Genomic DNA, 16000 nt, shown 5'->3' on the forward strand with positions numbered 1-16000 from the left:
GAACCAAGGCAAATATGTGCCTGAAGAAATTTCTAGTAATAATGTTAAAAGAGTACGAAGGAATAAGTAAAATTACCTTAGCTGTATTTTAAATAAATATCTAAACTATTTCAACGTGTAATCAATATATCAATGGATATTTTCCTCCTAAGATACTAATTTTTTTTTGCCTGTGCTGCTCATGTTGAACTCAGGTCTTATACAATAACAGGCAAACTCTACCACTGATCTATATTGAGCACCAGGTTTAAAAAAAAAAAAAAAAAAACAAGTCAATGTGCATTTATACTTATAAAGCATCTCAATTCAAACTAACCACACATAGCACTTCTAGTGTGTGGGTGTTGAGGTTTAATAGTGCAGCTCTGGGCCATGGGCAAAGTTCAACAGCAGGTCATGTGCCCTAGGAGATGTGCAAGGTCCTAGGTTTGATGGAATCAAAGCAACAGAACAACAGTGCAGATTTGGGCAGGAGAGATGGTGCATAGGTTAAGAGCACTGGCTGCTCTTCCAGATAGCCCTAGTTCAATTCCCAGCACCCATATACCAGTACACAACTGTCTGAACTCCATTTTAAGGGGATCTAACACCCTCATGCAGATATACACGCAAGGAAAAACAATGCACATAAATCAGATATTTTTTTAAAAAAAAAGCAGATATACCCTCTTCAGGATGACACAGACAGATGGCATCCCAGAGGTGCCACAGTTATCCATATATTAGGACATTTGGGCATATGGTAGCTTTATAGCTTTGGCGATCAGCACTTCCAAATGTATTTGTGTGAGTCTCCTGTTTGCAGGTACCAAACACCTCCTGATACATCAGAAAGCTACTCTTTATGTGAGAACAAGAGAGCCCTATGAGTTGGAAAATGAGAAAGATAGGCTTCCTGTTCAGTAGGTCATGTGCAATGTTAGCTCTTTTCCTCTGTTTTAACTGTTACATTTCCATATAACTCATTTATTCTACAGATGCTATTGACTTCTCAGATTAATAGACTGTTAAGAAAGGAAAGTGTTGTACACAATGACTATGTATTACTCTTACTAGTTAATGAAAAAGCTGTTTGGCCTATACCAAGGAAAAATAAAGTTAAATGGGACAATCAAACTGAGTCTGGGATGAAAAAGGGAGGAATCAGAAGAGACTCCAAGGAGCTGCCCAAAAAACAAGATGCTAGAACATAGGCAAAGCCATGAGCCACAAGGCAATACACAGATTAATGGAAATGGGCTAATGTAAATAAAAGAGCTAGTCAGTAATAAGCCTGAACACTGTGTAATTAATATAAGTTTTACTGTGTTATATGGAACCAGCAGTTGGGACAGAAAAGCTCCACATGAGTTTCCAGAGAAGCACTGATTTTTTTAAAAGTAAATTCAACAAAACAAGTGGCAAAATACACTGATGTGGCTGTAATCAGCTCCACTTACTCCATGTAACTTTTACAGGTAAAAGGACTCCATCTGAATCTACACAGGCTCAATGTCTTCAGTTCTTGGCCAATTCTAACCTCGTGGCCTTAGTAAGTATTTCTACCCATCAAATGGCATGCATGCAGCCTCAAAGTGGTTACCTTAGGTAAATGTTCCTTTATGATTTCATCATCTCTCTTCCGCACATGTATCATTTCTTGACTCCCAAGGTAGGCAGCATTAGCTTCATTAAAAAACAAATGAACAAACTAACAGTTAAACACATAAAATATACAGAAGAAACACAAATATTAAATTAATTTTAGCAAATTCATATGATTCCTTTTTCTAGAGTCTAAGTGCTATTTGACATTAGATACTGTGGGTCCAAAAGATACAATGAGCTCCCTGGCAGGCTTGCAAAGGCAAAATGTGTTTACAGAGGACTATGTCTCAAGGGTTTAGCCAACCCTGGGAGGGGCAGCCTACCCTGGCCAGCAAGGCCCCAAGATACCAATGCATCCTAGGGGATAAGAACATGACCAACACCCTTTGGGCAAGTTAAGGAGCTCCACTGGTATTCTTCATCCCTGCATGACAGCCTGGAAATATCAACCAATCAAAGGAGAGGATTCTAAAACTCACTTCACTGGTTTCTCTTTTCTCAGAATCTCTGCTTCACTGTCCAACATCCACTGCCTTAAAGATGTTGCATTCACATATTGTTTTTTCAGTTGTTTTTGGCAAGAGGGTAAATGAAGTCCTTCTTGTTCAACTCAGACATGAAGGAGCTAGATGAAGTTATTTCCATTTGAAATGAAAATCCACTTGAGATTTTCCCAAAGCAGATATTTGGAAACAAGCAATTTAAACACCTTGGCTACTTTTACAATTCCAAAGTCTTCATTAAGAGATTACAAGTTTGTCTCTGGAAGTATCTAGAAACATGACACACCTCAGATTCCATGAGGAAGACTTTGCGGCTCTGTTTACATTCAGAAATCATTTTTAACCAATGTTGGCCACAGTTTAGATATTTCTTGGCTACAAGGTTTTATTAACAAAATAATAAAACACAAGGCAACGAGTCTCACATTTAGTGCTGTAGAGCAGAAGAATTGAATTCACACATGTGGGACCTTGGGAGGCCCCTCCATGGCTGTCATTATTGGTTAGGCCTTCTCACAGCCCACAGGAGAGATTTATCAGTCATCACACATTTCCAGGGTACCTTCCTACCATCCTCACAGGCTGGAGTGTCATCAAGATGGAAAGTATTGAATCAAAGCTCTTATTCTCAGTAATCTGCCTTGTAGGAAAGGGACAGAGATGCTGCTGAACACAGCCTTTCTATGCATGCCACCCACCAAGGTCTCAAACGCCAGCTATTTACCCTCTGGAAGTTCTGACAGAGCAACCCAACATCCTACCCTCCACTTGAAATCACTCCAGGGCTAAGTACCAGATAGGAGACCACCCAGAGACTTCAAAAATTATAACAGCCAATCCTAGATTTCTCCACCCAGGTGCCCAGCCTGTGTTATCTCATCCTTCCATGGAATCCACAACACAGGCTATGACTCATCTGACCCTTCTGCCTCTTGACCTAATAGGGTGCATCCTTGTGTGGACCTGTCTGGTGTGGCATGTCCCCCATCACCGGGAACTGTAAGCAATAACCTCTCCTTTCAAAGTTAACTGTTTGCATGTCTATCATCTACCTTATCCAACTGAAACAATTCTAACTCCTTTCTGCATCAAGGAGACAGCATCTGGGAAGGTGAATGCAGTGGCTTTGGTAGAGCAGAGCCGTGGAGAGGAGAGAGCTACAGTGACTGAAGCTCCAGGGATCTACAAGGTGTCATCCTTGAGTTTCACCTGACCACTGACCAGCATAGTCATATGACAAATGGAATTCAGGGAATGGACCTCCAGAAGGGGTTGCAGGAACAATCCTTGATCTAGATACCATGATTGTTTCTGCCAGCCCAGGGAAGAGCTTCTTGATGAACAACACGGTAGCTAGAGGACTCAGACTCTCAACTGTGGCTAGCTTAGCCATACTACATTCAGCAATGACGACAGTACACAGGAGAGCTGGGATGTGGACATGTAGCTCTTCAGAATAGGAGAGAAGCTGGCTATTCTGGGCATCAAGATAGCACCCACAGAATGGAGAAAGATATGCACCATAAGGCAAAAGTACTGGTATCTGGATACATTTTAAAATTTCTAGAAATCAACAAGAAAGAGGCATATGAACAAACATTGAAATGGGTACAGACTAGAACTGGAAAAAAATCAGAACAATTTGAGATGCTCACATTTCTGAAAATAATGTCTTCATTGAGAATATACTCCAACCTATTGTTACTTTTATTTTTTTCTTGTCATTTTCTACCTAAGCATACTTCTTTTTTCTTTTAAACAAGACCTCCCATTTCTTGTCTAGTAACTGCTCGAGGAAGCCATCCTTTTCATTTCTCAGCAATGTCCCCAATGCAATACAGTGGTTAGAAGTAAAATACCAAACAGAAGAGTAAACTCCTAAGTGGAAAACACACTGCTTTTAGAAATGACTGTCAACAGCATGCCTGGAGAGCCAGCAGATTTCAGAGTTCCAGCACTGTTGAGAAGGAAATGTCTAGTAGAAGGAGAAAGGAAATGAAAGCATTTGTTTACCTAGGTTTCATTAAAGGCTAAATATAGGTGCACAATGGTTCACAAAGACTTGATGCTCTATTTTGTTTGCTACCAACACCTTCTGAAACATTCGACCCTCAAGTGTCACCATGGATGTCCTGCAGAGAGGCTGAGAGAGGGTTTAGGGCAGCTGAGACAGGGCTGATGGACAAGGACCAATAGGGCACTGACCTCATAGCACATTGTCACTGGGTTTTCCAATTGCTCACTGTCCCCAACAAAGGCTGCCTTATGTATAACCTAGGCCTGTCCTGATACAATCCACATGGCCAGTCACAGTCACCTCTGTTCTGTAACTCCTGTGGCCTGTCCTGCTGCAATTCACATGGACAGTTTCAGTCACCTCTGTTCTGTAACTGACCTAGCTCTGATTTTCTCTAAGAACCACTCAAGTCCCATATCTGTTATTCTGACAGCAGAAACGGCCACACACTAACATCGCCCACAGCTTCCTCTCCTACTCTACCATTAATTTACATGCAGTGTTTTGCTTATAGCAGGTATATAAAAAGCAGAGTTAAGGGACATAAATGGAAAGGGGCTGGGAGGTGGTTGCTTGGCTAGGTATTGTTGGAGGTGTGGGGAGGTAAAGCCTGCTGCTTTATTTAAAGTGGTCCAGGATCTGATATCACTACGGAGACCAAAGATAAAGGCTGAAGCACACTGATAAGCTAAGCAGGTACACAGTGGGATGGATCAGCACAGATAAGAGAGTGTGTAAGTGTTTCTGTTGACATCTGCAATAAACTTCTAACTCCCTAGGATGATGAAAGGGAAGTAAAAAAGTCAAGGTTCTAAAGAGATGCAGGAAGAACCTTGTGAAGCAGAAACACCAATATATTTACCACAGTGAAAGACAAAACTAGTGGCTGGTAGGGCATGACTATTAACACTACCACATTTAAGATTGGAAGATAATTTAAAGGGAAGTAAAAAGTATTTGTAGAAACAGAAAACAGTCATAGGAGTATTTAATTTTACAAGAGAGATGAGGTCCTAGAGCCATATAATTACCCTTGACCTAAATCTAGCACAAGCAAACTCCTTCTTTCTGCTCCTTTTTCTTGGATTTTAGACTTAGCTCCTCCAAACACTGGTTCCTCAGGTGGTTTATGAACAGATTTTCAGAGGCTTGCCTGAGTTGAGCAAGGAGATCACAAGGATGTCTGTTTTTTTTTTGTAGTAATAAAAAAATTAGTCTGGGACTAATTGAGAATATTCTGAGAAGAAATGGTGATTTGTTGTGAAATTTGCTATCATTAGCTCCTTAAACAGTTTAAAACGTTATTTCCATGTTTATTAAGAAAGAGGAAAGATTATGAAAGTTTCTTTCACAAGAATTATCTGGCAAAGTACTAGAACCTGGCAGGACTTCCTCAGATCTTGGGCTATGTTTCTCTCCTTAGGTAATGGAAAGGGATGAAAACATCAGGTTAGCCTAACAAAAAGACCTTCAAGCATTTTAAACTCTTAACTGTTTGACCTTGATACTGTTGAGCTAAAATATATTTTCTTTTAGCTTTGGTCAGAAAATCTAACTTAGCTGTCTTAGTGGGAAGACTGTGTCACATGAAATGGGAGCACAGCTGCTCCTGGGAACATAAGTAGCAGCAAATTCCCAGAGTTGAAATTAAGGGGGGGGTGGGGGGAGACCCATGTATAGTCTTTAAGAACATTTTAGACGATCTAGTTGCAATCTAATTGTCCTGGTGGATGCAGAGGTAATGATTATGCTATCTGCTAGCTGAGTGAGGGCCTCTCTCTAGATGGGAAGTAACATTTCCCTCCCACTGGAGAAGAACTCTAATGCCACAGAACTCTTCTGCTAGAGGAGGGGTGGAATGTGACCATGGAGTAGAAGGTTTGGTGTGCCATCTATGGTGTGGCGGCACCTGAAATGATGGAACATTGTGATCTATGAAGTTTCAGAACCTATAACAACAAATGTGTGCACAAACTAAAGGACACTGAAGGATATCCTATCTAGACAGAGCAGGATTTATAATCTACCACTTGGACTAGCAAACTTCCTCCATTTGTTTCCATAAGATTTCTCCTGGAGCACAGACATTACATAATGCACAAACACTGCAAGGCGGCCTGCAAGTCCAAGCAGCAAGTTGCAGGTCATCCTCTGAAGGGCCATCAGACACAGAGCAGGTCCACAGCGGGAGGATGGAGCTGGACCAAAAGGAATCCTGGGGATGACTTCTCACCTGATCATTTGTTCACTCTTCTAAACCACACCACTGAGGGTGGCCGCTATGAATACTTCTTACCTTTATAAACAGGGCCTGAGATGTGGCAGGGCCCACTAACCACCCTCAGTCAAGGCCATCTCAATGCATTGACCTTTCAGGAAGTTGCCAAAGGCATTACCAGGTGGCTAGGCAGGGGCAGTTTCTGTGATGATTGTGGCAAAGGAGGCAGTGGGTACTGAGAGCCAGAGGAGAAAGAGGATGAGCTGACTGGGATGCCAAAGACACTTGGTTAATGTTCAGCTCAGGGTTACAAGGTGGGACTAAGAATCCAGGGAAAGTTGAGCCAAAGACTAGAAAGGATGAGAAGTAGTTCTTGTTTCCTTTCTCTGTAACCAAAGTTACACTGACTAGAAAAATCTGAGACCACTGAGGTACTGAGCACTTGGGCATTGTTAATCCAGACCCAGAATCTAGGAATCAGGAGACCAGATGAAACAGGTGCAACAGCAGCAAGAGGGCCATGTACACAAATACATCTGCTTGCAAGTTGGTAATCTGAAGAGATGACCAATGTTCATTCTGGTTTTTAGGGTCTATTTTGAAGATGGTGAGTCTACGACAGTTATGGGGGGAAGCCTGCAACAATGTGACTGGATGGTTCTAGTTGACCTTGTCAAGAAGGGGAATGTGCACTGTGGTTAAACTGTCTTGCAGCTGAGGCTGCTGGAGGACAAATCACTGCCAACTGCATGGGAGGTTCCTTCCTTTCTAGTGATTTCAGGGGGATGTTTCCCCAAGAAGACATTTATGACACTTGTGTGGAAAAGACTAGGATATATCTTTACATAAGCACTTGCTTAAACAAAAAAGTAAGTAATTGTATATGTATTATGTATCCACTTAACACTCAGCTGTCATTCAATTATTGTACTTAGACTTTACATACATAATTGAAAGACAAAAATTTCTTATGTTCCACATCCTGATCTAACGCCCTCTTCTGGTAACCAGTCAGCACAGTGCACAGATATATGTGCAGGCAAAACACCGATACACATAAAAAATAAATACTTAAGTCATTTAATAATTCTAGTGAATTGTTACTGTGCAAAAGTAGAGATTAGCAAAACTAATCACTGGTATGTTCTGAAAGTATGTATAGCAACACAGCCAGTACTAAAATATATCAGCCTGGTGATATTCACTGTCATAATTTAAACTCTCCTAAACTGACTGAAAAGATGAACATCAACTCTCTGGGGCCATTGTTGCAGACACTGAACTACAGGGCACCTCAGGATTCCTGGGAGGACTCCACCCATGCTGTGCACTATGCTTGGCACTTCTCCTCCCATTGTAGCCACAGTGTAGAACCAGAAAGGAACACTGAAGCTCCTCCCCGAGGTTTTTCTATCCATTTATCATACAAACTCCCTTCACTCAGTCTCCAGCTCTACTCTTACATTAAGTTTGGGGTAGAAAAGGTCAAACATAACTGCCTGATGTCATGAACTGTCCAAGACTATTTTGTAAACACTCCCTAGACAACAAAAAACACACACCTTTTAAAAACATGCTTACCCAGGCAGAAGGGTTGAAGAGCGTCCTTCACAGGAATTTCACAGGTAAAGTTCAGTCTTTGAAGGGCTTTTGTGGTTATGAAGGACTTTATTATTTCAGGACATGGTTTTAGTACTAAGTAGCTGGCAGCATAGAGCACATATCGAAACCAGCACAAAAGTGGAGTGGCAAACCTGCCATTGGGCGTCTCAGACATACGCTCAATAGTGGGAAATAGCAGGAAGGTGTGGATGACCTAAAAGAAAAAAAGACACTGGATGAGAGGTTTTCTTACACTAGAGCCCCCAGGTAGGCTGTTCTTCCTATACTGTCTTGACAGTGACCAGGCCTAGACCACCATTAGAGACATGCATGGTCAGACCAAACTAAAGCCGACTGTATTCTTACCCCATGACTACTCTGGAGAGAACCTGAGCTCATTCCTGGTTGCATTGTGGCTAACTGCTGGAAGGAGGAGAAATGGTAGGAACTTCCTCGATCACGATGGTAATTAACCATTCCCTTGAAAGATTACTGAAGTAGGAACTAATACACAGACTTGATTTTGATGGTACCCAAGAGAGCAGGGCCACAAACAAGGCTCCATTGCTATCAGCATGCCTTTATTGATCTGACTGGAAAAGTTTCCTTTTCAAAAACTCTTCTATTCCTAATGTTAACAGCCAAGGATACTCTTTAAAAGGACCACATATGTTCCCAACAATGGATTGTAACAGGAATATTGCAAAGTGGGTTTCTCTCAACTTCACTGCAGTGTTGAAGGTTAAAAGCATCAATATGGCTCAGGAAGAAAAACAGAAATACATACAAATACTGCTACAGGTGAAAATGAATGTCCCTCAAACCATTTGAAGTCCAACAGTATTTACCACATGGTTACTACTGAACTATGTGAAAATTATCTCTTCAGGAACATAAATGGGGTACCTCAATAATATTAAAGGATCATAGAATAGAAAAATGAGAACAGAGACTATCCATTAAGTTTCTTGACCTTTATTTTTATATTATATGTATGGGTATTTTCCTTGCATGCATGTCTGTGCACCATGTGTATGCAGAAGCAGGAAGAGGCTGGTGGATCCCCCTGGGACTAGAATTACAGACAGTTGAAAGCCATTATGTGAGTGCAAGGGATCAAACTCTTAAAGAGCAGCAAGTGCTCTTAACCACTGAGCTATCTCTCCAGACCTATCCCCTTAATTTTTTAATACACTTGAACATTTCTTTAATGTGTGTTTGTGGGGGGGGGTGCACGCCCGCATGCGTGTGCACACCTGTGTGTACTTGTGCACACACATGACTGAACAAGTGTATGCCAGGGTGTACAAGTGGAAATCACAGATAATTTGTGGGAGTCAATTCACTCCCACTATGAACTCAGGATGTCAGGCTGGGCATCAGTCCTTGCTTTATCCTTAAGCATTTTAAGTTAAACACTACATTCAGAGAGGCATGTCAAATATAAATGTGCAACAAAGCAAGTAATTATAAACCAATCATGAGGCATAAGAAGACGCAAAGAGCAGAGCCTGCCTGTGAGTCTCCAGTTACAAGGCTTCATGTCAACATCCATCACCTCCTAATGGCAGTTCTTTTTCTGTGTCACATCATGCTCACTGTCCCTTCCACCTGAGATGCTCTTTGTTAATGAATTTTATGTAACACGGCACACTTCAGTTTTACTTCTTTTATTCAACCTCATGTTTATAAACTTCATCTTTGCCAATTTCATCTTTGCTAATTTCCCACTATATGATTTTTATATTGTATATTTTACTGATATTTGAGTTGGTTTCAATCTTTATTCAGATCTTACTTTCTGTTTTTTTGTTGTTGTTGTTGTTTTTTAAGATTTTATTTATTGTGTATACAATGTTCTGCCTGTATGTATGTTTGCAGGCCAGAAGAGGGCACCAGATCTCATTACAGATGGTTGTGAGCCAACATGTCGTTGCTGGGAATTGAACTCAGGACCTCTGGAAGAGCATTCAGTGCTCTTAACTCTGAGCCATCTTTCCAGCCCCAGATCTTACTTTCTAATCCAGTGTTTTCTGTCTGAAGAAAGTAGCACAGGTCTTGCAAAGGCTGGTACAGACACCAACCCTCGTCAGCTGTTTTTATCTGAAGGGTCATTACATCTCCTTAATCTCTGAAGGACAATCTCACAGGTTAGAGAATTCCAAATTAGTATTTTTTTTCTTCTCCTCCACAATAAATATGTCACATCTCCTCTCTTCCTGTTAGTGTGGCTTCTGGGAAGGTGGAAATGATTCCCGCCTTCCCTTGTCTGTAAGTAACATGCCTATTTTTTCTCCTTGTCTCTCAGGATTTCATTATCTTGACCTCCTGTAATATGGAAAGTCATAACTAACTGTAGCATGTTTTAGGGAGGTGTTAAGCCAGTGTGGTGTCTTCTCAGGTCCCTGGGTGTGTGGTGTCTGACATGAACTTAGTCTTTATCCTTTACAGGTACTTTGTGTTTCTCTCCTTCGGTATTCTTGTTAGTCTTTTTGTTTGTTTGTTTGTTTTTGTTTTTGTTTTCTCTAGACAGGGTTTCTCTGTGGAGCTTTGGAGCCTACCATGGCATTCTCTCTGTAGACCAGGCTGGCCTCGAACTCAAAGAGATCCACCTGCCTCTGCCTCCCTAGTGCTGGGATTAAAGGTGTGCGCCACCACCACCAGTTCTCCTCATACTCTTGTCACATCTTTTGCAGAGTCCTACAGTCTTCTGATACTAATTTTCCTGGTTCTCTGCCTTTTGACTTTAGAGGTTTCTATTGAGATATCTTCAAGCTCAGAAATCCTTTACTCACCATGTTCAAGTTACTCAGTACTCAACAAAGGCCATCTTCATTTCTGTTACAGGAGCTTTGATGGGCAGCATCTCCCGTAGCTCATAGGAGTCATGTTGGCCACTTGTTCTATTAGAACTTTTAATGTGTCTGTCACAGTTGCTCAGAATTCCTGGCCTGCTAATCTTCACGTTCCTGCATATATGGCTCTGTTGCTTACTCCACTTCTCAAGTTGTGCCTTTTGCTACTTAGCATGTCTTATAATATTTTTCTCGCTAGCTAGACATAATATATAAGGATAATTAGCTGCTGCAAATATGGGGTTAATAACATAGTGCTCTTGTATAATTCACAGTGAATCTTTGCCTCTGCTTTCAGCCAGAAATAAGGGGGAATAATTCTACAATATCTACTGTGACAGCCCAGTAGAACCTTGGGAGACAATTCTCAAAGCTATATAGTTCCCGCACATATGGGACTCCTGGAATTTTTAAACATCAGAGTTCTCTACTCTAAGCCTTCAATATTTAGTCAACCACTGTGCAGCTTCTCCCTTCTTGATGCTGGCTCCTACCAGGGTTTCAACTTGTGACTCTACACTCCAATAAGCTGTCACACCTTGTATGCCCCCATCTTTCACTCTGACATTTGGTGGCCATCAAGCCTGATTGACTTTACATGGGATCTAGGGATCTGAACTTGGTCTTCATGCATGAATGGCAAGTGCTCTGCCTGGTGAGTCATCTCTCCAGACCTCTCTTGCTTTTTCAATACCTGTTATGTGAAATTTTTCCTGAAGAAATAGGAATCAACATCTGCTCACCCATTTAGGGCATCAAGGACAGAAACAAAGAAATGATTCCACCCAGTGAGTTTGCCTGAGGTTATTTTCAGAACTGTCAGCAACTTACAGGTGCTACACTGTTAGGAAACACTGTCTTTCCAAGCAACTGTTAATTGTTAAAATTTCCTGGGGAGGGAGTGGGGCTGGGTGAGCCCCTCCTCTGCCCTATGAGGGAAAGTGAATGAACTCACTTCTGTTCAAGTGTCCTTCCAGGAATTACAGCTGCATACTGTTCAACAGGGCAACAGGGCAATGGCCAAACCATATCTAGAGGACAGTGTGCCACGACAATAGTCACCCTGACATATCCTCAGGGGTGCAACTTTGTGCCTCTGATTTGTATGTCCCTGGTGAGCAGTGATGCTGAACATATTTTCAGATATGTACTGCAAATGATATGTGTTTTTGAAGACATATCTAATCAAGTTTTGATCATTTCTATATTGGGTTTGGTCTTCTCTTTTAAAAACATTATATTTTAACATTTAGTTATTGTGTATGTGTGGGGGGCATGCACACACACAAAGTGCACACATGTAGATTACAACATGTGGGAGGGAGTCCATTGTTTCCTTCCAACATTGGGGACCTAACTCAGTCTTTACCTAGGAAGACATGGCGCTCACCAGATCTTCCCTTTTCCAGTTACTGTTCTTTGTGTTTTTTAAAAGAAAGTCTTCTCTAACTGCTAATGAAGAACTTGTTTTTTCATTCAAAATGTTTATTTATATTAAATTAGATATGCTGGCCGTTATCTTCTCTACAATGTAGTCCCAAGCCTTTGGCTGTATTACATCAATGTGGGTCTGTTCTCTGATTTCAGATATCAATGAATGTTTGACCATTGTTTTCATGTATTTCTAGGTCTCTGAGTGGAACCAATGCACTTTTCCTGTGGGTCAGTTTCGGTCTCTTTAATCTCCTGGAGTAGGCAGTTCCCTTCTCATGGTCACCTGTTTGATGACATTACCCAAATGCCGAATTTGGTCAGGTGTCCCCTAGAATTCTCTCTGTATTTCTCACTAATATGGAACAGGGATTTGAGAGTGAAATCTGAGGAGAGTTTTTTCTTTCTAGTCAGATCTTGTTTTTTCTTGGTCCTATCTCTCAGCTAACTATACCGCTATTTCCTGTAGACTTTTCCTTCCACAATAGTTGAGATAGTTTGTTTCCATTTTGGTCACAATAATTCGAGATTCTCTGAGTTTCCTCCTGTCTGATAAGAAAGTATTGCTCCTGGAGTTCCTGCACTGCCTGGATGATGACTGAAAATGCTTTGGGGGGAAGGGAGCTTTTTCACACAACTTGAACTGCTGCTTTGATAGCAGTGCATTGCAAATGCTGCACCATGCTTCTTAGACAAAATGCAGCTTTTCAACCACAATATAAAGAGAGATTCTGAAGCCACCGAGAAAGTATGTTTTGTACATTTTCTACACCTGCGAAGTAGGTATTTCTCACGTTACTTCAACACTAAAAAGCATGCTTTAGGAATCTGAGGGGTAAAACTAATAAAAAAAAAATCTTTCAGGACTCGGAGTGGTGTTATATTAACCAATAACTTTCCACCTCCCAATTCAAAGTTCTATATTTTAGGTAATTCTAACATCATTCCAAGAAGTGATAGACTTAACAAGACTTAACAGATTGCAAATGGATGGTTCTGTGCAAAGTCATTGCTCATATTGAGATAGGTAGGGTTTCTTCTATGTCCTGTTGAGGTTTCCCAAGTGGAGAGCGTCCTCCCTTCCCCATCTTGTAAGAAAAGCTCCCCTCCAGGCCAAGGAGAGGGCTACTCAGTAGCAGTTTCTACAATGATGTAGAAACCAAAGTCTCAGTGTTGCTGACAACGTGGTTAGGAAGCCAGGCAGCCACAGTTATGGCCAAACAGGCTCTTCTTGGGCAGTCATTATTCTTCAGTAATTCTTGAGTAGACTTTTGTATGCTGGTAAGTAAGACTGGTCTGTCACTTTTTTTTTTCTTATTTGTAACTATGCTCATTTGTATATAAAGACTTTTCTGAGTTAAAAGCACAGGCCCTTCCGCACTATCTAGAAGGGTTAGCAAAATAACACAATTATTTATGCTCTGAATATTCAAGAGACATCATCAGTTAAGCTACCTGGGTCTGAGTTTTTATTCTCCCAAACAGGATGGACTATTGATTGATTCCATTTATTTACTAGTTCATTCAAGCTTATCCAGGATATTTCTTCTTGAATTTGCTTTCCTATTCCCCCCTGGGCTTGAGTCCATTTCATTTCAATCTCCACATTCATTTCCATAAAGTTATTTATAGCATCCTGTTATTATACTTCAATCTCTGTACTACTAGTAATGATGCCACCACTCATATGTCTTATATTGTCTATAGTGCCTGAAAGAGTAAACTTTTATTACTATACAGCAAGTCACTTCATTTTCAGTTAATTTTTTTTCTCTTGGGGCTTATTTTGTATAGTATTACACAGCTAAAATAGCTATCTCCTGGCAAGAGTTACAAGATAAGACGTTTCCTATTCTTTTCTTTTATACATTTCTGTACAGGATATGGTTGGAATTTTCCTCTAGTCAATCTCATAATCTAGTTAGAATACATTTTCATCCAAAGTTACGGTTAATATTTTAGGTATGAACCCAAGGAACACAAATCCCTTCTCCCAGCCCCGTTTCAGCTTTCTCCGTATTTCTTTATGTTTCTCATCACACTTTAATAGATAATAATAAAGGTAATGTGAATCTAAAAATGCAACAGGTCACACTCCAGGAATGGAAACCAAAAACAACATAGTCATAACAACAATGCATAAAAATCATCTGACAAAAATTTAATATCCTTTCCTAATAAAATTTCACAATGAATTAGGTGTACAAGGAATGTACCTCAACAACAGCCATATATGATATCCCTGGTGCTAACATCGAAGTCCATGACAGGGAGTTGGAAGCTTTCCCCATCAGGAAGAACACAACAGTACTCGAGACTTAACAGTACTTGTTAAAGCAATTAGGTTCAATAAATAGAAGGTCTATAAATCAGAAGAATGGAGTTTACTACTGAGGAGAGTACAATGATTATGGGAAATCCTAATGGCAGACTGAAAATCTGTTTGAACATTACTTTAGTAAAGTTGCAGGATAAGAAACTCAATACTTAAAGAAGATTGATAATGTTTCTATAGGCCAGCAACAACTTTTTTCCTAAAAGATATCAGGAAAACAATTCCATTTTTTTTTTTTATTTAAGAATGAGTTTAGGAATCTGGGAACAGGCTACTCTTCCTTCCCTTTCCGCCGACCGATTCAAAACGAGGTGAGTGGACCCCTGTTCTTACCCAACTCCTGTCCAAAGCGTCATTCACCCAGATCTCCCGGGACCTGCATCTGCTTGGGGTAGACCTGCCCAGGCAGTGAGGAACTCCCTGAGCCTGGAAACACCCCACTCTTCCTTCCCATCCCCCCCACACACACACACCTGACCCCTACGGAGGCCTAACTCCTTCAGAGTGAGGAGACTACCAGGAGAGGCAAGACCATCCAGAGCTGTGCACATTGAATTCCTGGCCCACACACACCACTGGGTAACAAGAGGAGATAAAGAGACCCCTCCTGCACTCACTGGAAGAAGATACAGGAAGAAGACAGAATAAGAACTCACTCAACAACAGAAAGACCAGTATGACACCACCAGAATCTAGGAACTCCACTCCAGCAAGATCTGAAAAGCCCAACACAGTGCATGAAAAAGAGATGGACCTCAAAAATTATCTCAGCAAGATGATAGAGACCTTTAAAGAGGAAACAAGAAATCCCTTAAAGAAATAGAAGAAAAAGCAAGCAAAAAATTACATGAAATGGAGGAAAAGACAAACCAAAATATTCAAGAAATAAACAAATCTCTTAAAGAATCTAAAGAAACCCAAGAAAAAACATCCAAACAAGTAAAGGAAGCTCTTGAAACAGTTCAAAGCATGAAAGCTGAAATAGACACAATAAAGAAAACACAGAATGAGGCAATGCTGGAAATGGAAAGACTGAATAAACGATCAGGAACTAAAGACGAGTATAACTAATAGAATTCAAGAGATAGAAGAGAGAATCTCAGCTATTGAAGACTCGCTAGAGGATATACATTCATCAACCAAAGAAAACCTCAAGTCCAACAAATCCCTAACACAAAATATCCAGGAAATATGGGACACCGTGAAAAGACCAAACCTAAGAATAATAGGTATAGAAGAAGGTGAAGAAACACTGCTCAAAGGTACAGAAAACATATTCAACAAAATCATAGAAGAAAACTTCCCCAACCTACAGAAGGATATGCCTATGAAAGTACAAGAAGCTTACAGGACACCAAACAGACTGGACCACAAAAAGAAGTCCCCCGACACATAATAATCAAAACACCAAATCTACAGAATAAAGAGAAAATATTAAGAGCAGCAAAGGAA

The 16000-nt window shown here is 40.7% G+C and overlaps 1 protein-coding gene across 5 annotated transcripts in view; it reads right to left on the reverse strand.

Annotated features, from left to right (window-relative positions):
• Positions 1-16000, reverse strand: part of Ldah (lipid droplet associated hydrolase) — a 54837-nt gene that overhangs the window by 7636 nt on the left and 31201 nt on the right. For 4 of the 5 annotated variants that reach the window (XM_027424604.2, XM_035447641.1, XM_027424606.2 and 1 more), the window contains exons 5-6: positions 7907-8141; positions 1583-1665 (exon numbers count right to left, since the gene is read on the reverse strand). In XM_027424604.2, coding sequence (XP_027280405.1) covers positions 1583-1665; positions 7907-8141 — 318 coding nt within the window. The remainder of the gene's footprint in view (positions 1-1582; positions 1666-7906; positions 8142-16000) is intronic. The other variant, XR_003486965.2, reaches the window with a different exon arrangement.

Source organism: Cricetulus griseus, chromosome 7 (assembly GCF_003668045.3).
Source record: "Cricetulus griseus strain 17A/GY chromosome 7, alternate assembly CriGri-PICRH-1.0, whole genome shotgun sequence".
In the NCBI taxonomy this organism is placed as follows: Eukaryota; Metazoa; Chordata; class Mammalia; order Rodentia; family Cricetidae; genus Cricetulus; species Cricetulus griseus.